Source organism: Brassica rapa, chromosome A09 (genome assembly GCF_000309985.2).
Source record: "Brassica rapa cultivar Chiifu-401-42 chromosome A09, CAAS_Brap_v3.01, whole genome shotgun sequence".
NCBI classification, from domain to species: Eukaryota; Viridiplantae; Streptophyta; class Magnoliopsida; order Brassicales; family Brassicaceae; genus Brassica; species Brassica rapa.
The window spans coordinates 33,865,444-33,875,908 of NC_024803.2; the positions used below are offsets into that span (position 1 = coordinate 33,865,444).

At 33.5% G+C, this 10,465-nt stretch overlaps 1 protein-coding gene and 1 long non-coding RNA gene across 7 annotated transcripts; one reads left to right on the forward strand and one right to left on the reverse strand.

Annotated features, from left to right (window-relative positions):
• Positions 1 to 3,472: 3,472 nt before the first annotated feature.
• LOC103841207 (protein LITTLE ZIPPER 3) lies at positions 3,473 to 5,866 on the reverse strand. Its single transcript, XM_009117725.3, has 2 exons — positions 4,605 to 5,866; positions 3,473 to 3,738 (listed from the first exon to the last, which is right to left on the reverse strand). Exon 2 carries the CDS (start codon positions 3,718 to 3,720, stop codon positions 3,511 to 3,513), a length of 210 nt encoding a protein of 69 aa, XP_009115973.1. The 5' UTR covers positions 3,721 to 3,738; positions 4,605 to 5,866; the 3' UTR covers positions 3,473 to 3,510.
• Positions 5,867 to 6,123: 257 nt separating this feature from the next.
• LOC117128537 lies at positions 6,124 to 8,210 on the forward strand. 6 transcript variants are annotated; one of them, XR_004451875.1, is made up of 5 exons: positions 6,124 to 6,327; positions 6,483 to 6,587; positions 6,891 to 7,221; positions 7,320 to 7,443; positions 7,553 to 8,210. It is a non-coding gene; the product is annotated as an uncharacterized LOC117128537 (long non-coding RNA). The 6 variants fall into 6 exon arrangements; XR_004451872.1 differs by having other exon boundaries at positions 6,147 to 6,327; positions 6,463 to 6,587; XR_004451874.1 differs by having other exon boundaries at positions 6,155 to 6,587; positions 7,300 to 7,443.
• The last annotated feature ends 2,255 nt before the right edge of the window (positions 8,211 to 10,465 follow it).

The window sequence follows — 10,465 nt, forward strand, 5'->3', positions numbered from 1 at the left end:
GGACTTTTGTTTAGCTTATTTACTTTGATGGTTGTAAACTTTACCTCCATGCGTCGAGACTAACTTTTTTTTATCACATTCGCAGAATAATCTTCGAGTTAATTTTCTGATATGTAATCTATCATATATTTTATCCTATTAAATATATTATCATTTTTATTTTTTTTTAATCTGAAAACATCTCATGCATATGGAAAGGTTTAAACTAATCTTCAAAGAGATGTGCAGCTAACGAATAAACATTTTCTCCGCATATGTGCAAAAAAATCCTATAGCATAGGTCCATATATGTGTGGGGGTGTCCAGAGACATCATAAAGTAGTTTCTTCTAGCAGGGTTCGAACTCGCAATCTAGATGCAGGAAGGGAACATCATTGGAGCCAGCTACGGCCAAGATTCTTGGCGTTGATTTCTCCTCCGCTGTTTTTAAATTAGGGTTGAGAAAATGAAAGAAAAAGAATATGAAAATAGCTGAGAACAAAAAGATTAAGAATACGAAAGAATTAAGAAAATTTTGATTGTGAATTTCGAGAGTTCGGGAGGGAGAGTGAAATAATTTTTGCTAAGTCTTTGTCGAGAAATAAAATATTTTTTCCGCCTAGATTAAACACATCGTTTTAACGATACATATGCTATCTAAAACAAAGTTTTAGAATCTGTAAAAAGCAAAGATAGTATTTACGTTTTGAAACGCTATCTTAAACTGCGTGTTATATCAATTATAGCATTTACGTAAAAAAATGCTATCTTCATGCGCTATCTTTACTCACTTCCCTTGTAGTACATTAGACTATAATGTTCTGGATTAGTTAAATATATTATGCTTGATAAACTTCTCAATGATGTTTTGCAAATTCGCCTCGGAAGAGTAACGTTAGATAGGAACAATGCAAAATATAATTGCATAGGTTGATGAGGTTCAAAGATAATATACACCGTAACTCAAACCCTATGTCATATATTGTCCATAAAATATATAGGTCTCGTAGATAAGAAGTGAGAAGAATCATGATTATAGAAATTGAAAACTGGAACTTCATAATTAATTCTGACGTCAGATAGTGATGATGTCTTGTATGCTCTTCCAAAGAGATTTTGGGTAATCATAAATCGGACATCTCTAAAATTGAGATTTCAAAGTTGACTTCGAGTTTGCCTTGTGACCTTGTATGATATAATAACATGATGGTTCTTGGTCTCTATGTAATTTTCATACCCACACTTGAGTTCGATGCGACATCTTCCTTATTTCTCTTCTTCTTTTAAATCTGATGAGTTGTTTAGGGTAGGAGTAGGAATATAAAAGTCAATAAGACCAGAACTTGAGTAACGTTTTCAAACAAAAATGAATAGTCGCTTGACTAATAATTTGTGGCTTGATGACGTTCAGAATCCGAATGAAAAGCTCCTTGTCACGTCTTTGCACAGAGCCCCTTGCATTCTCTATTATTTAAAATAATAAAACCATTATAGTTTTTTGGGGAAAAACATCTACGGGGAATTTTTTTTTTCTGAATCTATATGGTGAATGAATTGTTGGTCATGTTACAATACTCTTACCATTGTAAAAATGTTTACTTTAATGTAATTATGTATCGTCCTATAAATCATCAGTATCGTCCTAATTGAATATTTTTTATTTAGTATTGTTGCTGATGATAAATTATTTACGTATAGAAATGTGATGTATATTATAAAAAAATAACTTGTTTGAATTTGAACCCATAAAATAATTGAAATCTCCAGATCACATGGCCTATTACGAACTCCTTTCAATTTAGGACGTTAAAACATCTCAAACCCATTTTTATATTTGTCTATATAGTAATATCTAGAGTTAAAATTATTCTATTAAGAAGAAGTAGCAATCTTTAATTTTTAATTCTATATTTAAATTAATATTTTATAGAAATATGTTGCTGTCAATTTTTTTTTTTTTTATAGAAATATGTTGGAGTAAATTTTGTCTGTGTGAAAAGAGTTTCTCTATTTTAAGAAATCATAACAAATATATTAAAAATTATATCCAAGATTATATTTTTTTGTCACTTAACTTGAATTGCGTCTACATTGAACATAAAAAGGTCGGCTTCTCTCTTTTTAGAGATAGAGAAAGTTGTTCTCTCGGATTCTCTTCTTCTTATCTTTTTTAAATCTTTCAGAAGAAAAGATTTCACAGCTATTTTTTGCTTTCCATCTCCATATCTTTCCGGTTATGGTTTCTGATAGTTCGTGCTTTGACTCCAGAAAGTGGCGGTTCTCTCAACGCTATCTTCACCGCCTATCGTCTCCGGAAAGAGGTGTTCCCGTTATATCTCTTCGCCAGCTCCTCACCGGGTTTTTCTCAGTTCCGTTTGACTGTCGCTTTTGTCCTTTCTTTGTTCCATCGACTCTCGATATAATTCTCTGAAGCTTTTCTTTCCCTGTATCTAGATCGTCTCATCTTCAAGCTTATTTCTATCAACAAAGATGACTGCTCGTTCATGTAGGAAGATCGAAGTTCTCTTGGATCGATTGAAAACGGTGGTTTTTTCTCCCGAAGCGGTGGTCCGGTTGAGTCTTGACTTTCCGTGAAGACTACTATGTTGGTCTTTCACTGATCCTTCTCTACACATGACGGAGCTTCGACGTGACTCTTTCTGGTGGAGGTGATGGTGCTTCGTCTTGACGCGTGTCTTAGAGTTGTTTGTCGCTCGTACACGTGGTGACAAGTGTCGCTGACCTTCCTCAACGGTTTTTCTCTGTTGGGCTGATGGTCCATAGAGTCTTTTATATATGTAGCCCGTTTGTTTAGATCTTCTGTTTTATCTTTGTGTTGGGTTGAATCTCTTGTCTGGTTTTGATCCGTTTAAATAAATTTCCCTGTTGACAAAAAAAATTACGTCTACACTAGTACTTATAAGTTGTTGACATGTCCTCATTATATTTTTATCATTACTATATTCTCAAATAAGAAGATAATATGTTTTTTCTAATGAAATATTTTATGAGTTTGCTAAATTGCTGCCTCAATCCAATTTTTTTTTTTAATTGTGGTAAATTATCATGGACAAAATGGTTAAATATTTTGTTTGGGCGTATTTCATGATACGTTAGGGTTCTACATCTCTTTTTGACACATAAGATTTATATTTAAATGCTGTATAAATGAAACTTTGGTCCCTCCGTATAAATCAATGGATAGTTATAGAGTTAACCAGATATTTGATAAGTAGAGCAGAGGTACCATATTATTGTAAGAAAAAACCAAGTCCTAAAAACCCAAATCGGCAAATCTCACACAAGAAAGCAAATATCTTTAGTTAACGTAGAAAATAGAAATAAAAGTGAATGCGAGTGAGAAGACTAACAGAGAGACACTGTAGTCTTGTAATAAAACATAATCTTCTTTTCAGAACAAACTATTGGATACACTACTACCTTCCCTACATTACACCAGATAACAAAACAACAACAACAAAAGATCCTTCGGGTTGAGTTTTTTCTTCTACCAATGTCAGATCTTTTAATTCAGGATTTTCCAGAAGCAGAGCTTGATGAACAGATATCGTTGTCATTGTTTGAACCATTAGGGTTCTTAGTTTCGGAGAGTCTCTGTTTGAGCTGAAACAAAAGTTGTTGATTCTCTTGATTCAGAAGCTCAGCTTTCTTCCTTAGCCTCTCGTTTTCTTTCATTATGTAACAGTTCTCCACATACAGCTTCGAGTTCAGCCTCTCCATTGCTTTATTTCTTTTTTTCTTCAAGAACAAAACCAAAACTATTGTCAAGAATAAAAGACAAGAGAGTAATAGTAACAAACATCAAAGCTAGCCTGTGTTATGATTATTGTTCATATTAAATCATTACATAACACATGGGTTGTGCAGCTTCACACGTCGGATGTGAGTTACACTAGGGAAGATTTTTCGTCGCATTTATGTCGTTTTCGTCCATAAGAAATCAATGATCAAAGAGAGAAGAACATGATTATATTTCGTATGGAAGATAAAAGATAAAGCTAAGAAAAGAAAAATGAAAAAGAGATAAAAACAAGTAATCATGATGATATGCAGTAATTACAAATGTCTTTAACGTCTATGCATTTTTTGTATTGACATAAAGTAATGATTATTTTCGAAACGCAACCAAGCGAGAAAAAACAAAATAAGCAACTTAACCAAAATCTTTTTTTTTTGCTAAAAACTTAACCAAAATCTTCATAGTATTAATACAAATTTTACAGGAAATCAAACGTATTTTGAATCATCAAAAAGATAAGAAAAAGATAATTGTTGATATAGAAGAAAGAAATCTAACATCTTATAAGAATAAAGATTAAAATTTCCATCACTTAGGGGAAAATAGTAAAATATTAAATAAAGAAAAAAAAACGGATTTGTTTTCATGTTGCTTGCTTCTACGTGTGACGTTACTACATAGTTTGACCTAAGTAACGTATATGCCCGCAAAAAAAGAATCGAAACAGAGCAAGAAAATAAAAACAGAACAACAAAGCAGAAAGAGAGTAGCGCAAAAGGAAACAGAGCATACAGAAAGAGAGTACTATCATTTGCTGGTAAAGCTTCTAGAAGATACTAAAAGAGAGATAGGAGAAAGGTTAAACCTTTTGGGAAGGAGTGTTTGCGAGGCAGAAGAGAGAGAGAGAGATGGTAGTACGTGTGTGTGTGGAAGGTAGAGGGACAAAGAGAACAAAGTGAGGCACTGTCTGTTATATAGATCTCCAAAAGCTAGAGAGAAGGTTATTTATCTCCCTCCTGACACAACAATCATGCATTGTGTTGTGTTTATCCATAGATGGCGGCCGCAAGAAGAGAGAGAGAGATGTGTGTGCATATTGCGTCATGTGAATGATGATGATTTATTAAAGAGAAAGAAGTTAAAAAGAGGTTTCTTGCTTTGCTTGCTCTCTTTTCGAAATTGATCTCTATAGGTATTTTAGTAATTTCCAAAGATCCCTCTTCGAGCATTTTCGGCTTTTCATCGTACCCATCCTCTAAACGGAAGAAGACTACTCGTTACAAGGGAACTAGTCCCAACTCCCAAAGGTTGTGTAGTATGGATGAGGTGGTCATGAAGGATAATTTCGTCATTCGGAATGAGGGAGCTAGTAAAAGGCCATCAACGACATCTATAGAGATTCACATTAATGATGGTAAAGACTGGTTCGGACCATCATCCTTCATGATTCAATTTCAACCGTTTTTGACCATTTTAAAATGTTTTGTTTTCTCCTCTTGTTTTCTTGCTTTCTTGCTTTCTCCTCTTATTTTTTTGCTTGCTCAATATTGGTCTATAGTCAATATATGGACTCAGCCAAGATTGTATTACAAATGATTTAGTACATCTTTCCAAAAAATTAGGAACTTCTCATTAACATAGAATTTTGTGGCTTTTTAAAAAAAAAATTCTAAAATTTTGGAAGGTAACTTTTGGAAAATAAACATAGAGAGCAGTAATTCTGAGATCTATACATATATTTTAGTAAGATTTTTAGACATCTGTAATGTAAAACGTTGCAAAATATAACAAACGTTTGTAACTAAATTTCTAATGTCTTCTACCAACATGCAAATTGGCAGCTCCATTACATTACGAAATCTTCTTCTTACTTATCATCTAAAATTTAGTATGAACTTATCTCATTATTTTGATTGTTTGTTCCCTCTTGATTGTTTCAGCATTCCATGGTATGATACTATAATGGGAGAAACAAATAATGAATAAAAAAAGAAGAGTGTTTTTTGTTATATGACGCTTTACATAACCAATTGTATAAAAACCATCTCCAACAAGACACTAAAACCTCAAATTTAGTGTAATTAGGGCCGGGTCCGCCCTTCGAACGGGAAATTTGAATAAAACAAGTTCATATGATTTATATTTATTTATGAATAATTTATAATTATGATATAAATGATATCATATACAAACAACACAGATAAGAACTTTAAGTTATAATATACTGGTTATGTGTTTAATTTGTAGTTATGAGGTTAATCTATACTATACTAAAAGACCAATATACTGAAAGAAGAAGCATGCCACGTGTGTTTGGAAAATCATCCAATCAAATATAATTATTCTGCCACATCATTTTGCCTACTCACATACAGCCACTTCGTGTCTTTACAGAAAACAGTTACGAAAATCATCCACGGACCACGGTCAATCTCATCTCTTCGCCTTCTTCCCAAAATTATTACCATTGATCTCTTCCTCTCCTTCCCTGTAATTTCGTTTCTGATAAGCTTAATTTCTCATCACCCATGATCTATATTCAATATGGGTTCCTGAGACTGCGAGGCGATTGCGTTCGACGATAAAAGGTATGAGCTCTTGCGTTTAGAATCATCTTCTCATCTATTCTAAACTAAACATCAAAGAAAAAAAGTGTGATTGTGGCGAACGCTTTGGTTTCCTCTCTGATCTATAAACTGGCCGCTCTTCCTCCACTGTTCAAGTCGCCTGCTTCGATCTACAGAAGTCAGTCGATGTTCTTCAACCATGGCGGTGAGTTTTCTAAGATTCTGGGAAGCCAGAAACGTCGAGAGATGATGGCGTCGATATGCTCTTACTGGATTCAAAGGTATTTCTTTAAAAACTCATGTTCATACTGTTGTTGAATTCATGTTCATCGATAGGTTAGACTACTCCGGCGTGTAATATCAACATTATCAAGGTTTTGAATTTAGATCTTTGTTAGGTGTTTCTGTTTGTAAACTCCTGTTAATAGTGTTCTTAAACTTTCATTTTAATTAAGACGATTCTGTTTTTTAAATCATGTTAATATTGTTCTTAAACTAACACATGTTCAAAGTGTTCTTAACTCATGTTCATATTAATTTATAAATTGTTTGTTGATTATGCTTCCTTTCTTAATTTGTTTCAGGCGACCATCATGCTGGCCACTGTGAATGTTAACCGGCTTGCAACTTACAGGACTTATCTCAAGGAGGGTTCAATGTATTCCATCACCGGTTTTGATATTCAATGTTCCGTGAAATCAGAACTTCTGGCTTTCCTACTCCTCCCTGTTGATTAGATTCAGTGATGCTGCCTCTTTGGATGAAATAACTAAACCGGCTTCACCCATACCTGAAGAATGTTTCAGGTTATGTAATAACACGAGATGCTTGGTCTTGCCGACTCACACTCAATTCCCAAGTATTTACACTCTATTTCAACAAGGAGACTAATGCTGGGGAAAGCTATTTTTACAAGTAAGAACTTTTTTGATTATTAAACGTACGCTTCACATTGACTACGTTATATAACTTATTAAACACTAAACCTGTCAGGTTACTGTCCATTTATGTAGGCTGGTCTCTAGCGACACTGGGCATGCATCAGCAGCTCCACTGCTGAGGGGCTATGCCAAGGTTGAGCCTCTGACTATAGCTGAGCTCAAATGAATTCAGTGACAAGAATGAAGAAGGGCTCAGGTAGTACACTAGCTTTAACATACTATAATTTTCTTTGTCAACACTCTGTCTGTGATTCTGATATTCCAATATTGATCTTATCTGTACCGGCATGATCACCGGCATCAAGATAGACAAAGGGTGATGCTACGTTTCTTGCTCCAACTGTACCAGGAAGCTTCAACGCACTATCTCAGCCTTTACATGTGTTCACTGCAACAATACTAAAGCTGTTGGTGTCCTTCGGCATGTATAATTCCGTAGCATGTTGTTTACATTCATTTTGGTATCACGTGTAGGTCTCAACTTTTTATACACGTTCACTGTCTTATAGCTACCTTGTGGAGATGGCCATTGCTGATGATACTGCTGTAGAGTCTATTTTTCTGCTTTGACAGGGTAATGACGAAACTGCATAACATGAGAGTCTATGAAGATGATATTCCTGGTGCCATCTCGGTACCTGCTAAGGCAGAGCCGAATACATGAGCAGGTCTAAGTGGTGTCAACACAACTAAGTCTCCAGCACTAGGGTGTTCTAAGATGGTCAAGAAAGTACGCAAGTCATAGATTAAAATAATGATAGATCTGGCATCAGTATTTCCTCTTTGAATAATGCTTAGGCATTGTTGTTTTTCTTTTGTTTTTGAACAAGTTCGTTTATGTTTTACTCCTCTTTTGGTTAATTTATGTTTGGTTTAGACTCTCTTTATAAAATATGTCTCAGTTTCCACAATTGTTGTACATCTAACTCACTATTTATTTAAGACGGACGACACTTGGTCCCAGCTTATTGTCTGTATGAAACAAGTGTTTCACCATCATCTTTGTATAACCGATTTACCCTTAATCTAGAATCCAAACAATAAGCAAACGTCTTTTAATGATAGTTAGTACAAGTTCCATCTAAACCCAATATATTGATCCCATCTGTTGTTATGTTACGGACATTGTTTCCTGCAGATACTTTAAATCGTATGAATTAATGAACAGAGCATCAATAGCGTGAGAGATAAGTTAATGTCTTTTAATGTTTCCTAAAAATTAGTCTGTAACCGTCGAGTTAATTCATTTTAGTCTCTGCTAATTACCTATATCTTTCGATAATTCTCTGTAATCTCAACCTACAATCACAAAAAAAACTCTTTATGGTGAAAAAAACATCTAAAGAAAGAGCTCGAACTGACACCGGGGAGCCGAGTACAAGCAACCTTAGTCGTCTGTTCGTAAGCACTGACTCACCTAATGCTACCAATGTTGCTGATGACTCCATCTCAGGTTTGTACAACTAATCTAACTTAAAAAAACATATTGTCAACCAAATTACATAAACAATTCAAAGCCACTACAAGTCGGTTCTTCACATTAAAAATCAATATCTTCATGTGTGAATTGTTAAGGAAGTTGAGGATGACGTCACTGTTTACTAAGTGTACCACTAAAGGGCATGAACCTAGACCACTAATTAGATTCTCCCTTTAATACCACTAGGGGTGGGCATTTTACCCGAAATCCGAAGTGGCACCCGAACCCGATCCGAAAAACCCGAACCGAAATCCGAACCGAAGTAGCAAAATATCCGAACGGGTATTGAATTAGGAGAGATTGGATATCCGAACCCGAACGGGTAATATCCGAACCCGAATGGATATCCGAAAATAACCGAACATATGATAATTAACCTTATATTTATAGTTTACATCTTTCATTTTATATAAAATATTGATATTGATACTACACATACTTTAAATTCATATGATATACATACAATTACGTAGAAGATGATTTGCTATTCGCTTAAAATGCATGTCAAACTTCTTATTTCAGCAATTAACAAAAAGTTACATCCAAAATTTAAAAACAATAACCAAATTAATATCTTTTTAGTTTGAAAATGTTATGTCCAAATATATTAACCATGCAATCTATTAAAAATAAAAAATAGTTAAGTGAAAAGTTATATATTTAAATACAAGAAATTTGAGAAATGAAAATTTTCATTTTTTTTTTCTTCAAAATCTAAATATCCGAACCCGATCCGAAATAACCGAAACCGAACTTAAAATACCCGAACCCGACCCGAAGTACAGAAATACCCGAACGGGTTCTACACCTCTATACCGAAATACCCGAAAATCCGAAATACCCGACCCGAACCCGAACGGGTACCCGAACGCCCACCCCTAAATACCACAATGTCTACGTTTCAATTTAAATGATTAGTAGTACTATTATTTATTACCCCTAACATTTAATAGACACATTACTCCTAAAGAAGATAATTGAATTAACAATTATTGGTAATGAACCAAAATAAATATGAAAATAAATCATAGAAAATTTTCTTTTCATGAAAAAAAATATAGAATATGTTTTAAAATTATTAATAATTCATAATAGTTTTAAAGTTTATAAACTCTTCAGATTTAGGTTTAAATAAATTGTTGATGTAAACTTTTGAGGCTTTTTGGCGACCTTTTGAAGATTGTTCTATAATGGGTAGCAGTTATCAAAATATCATTGTAAGTGGCATCAACTCATATTGATTCTAAATACCATACAAGATTTCTAATACCGTAACTTAGAATTTCATTGTTAATTAATAGTGCAAGCTCACTGATTTCAAGCAAACAATATAAATTTTTGAATATCTACTATGTTAGAATAGTGATGTAATATGTTCTCAAATTTTACACGTGTAATACATGGTTCATTTTTATCGCAATTTTATCTATGATTAATAATTTGTTTCCATGACAATCCAATATATAAGATAAAAAAAATTTGGATCATAACTTAGATTTAACTATTCTTTATTCATTTCACATTTGCTGATCTTTCTATATATAGTTTTAGATAGTACATTGATAACAGTCAGTTTTAGTCCTTTCTAATTTAGTATATGGTTCATATTTTATAAAATGGGATGTAATATATGTGCATTATTATATTAAATACATTTATATTTGTCTAACTCCGGGCGTAGCCCGAACAAAATCTCTAGTATAATTAATTTTAGTATCATATATTACTATGAGAGTAA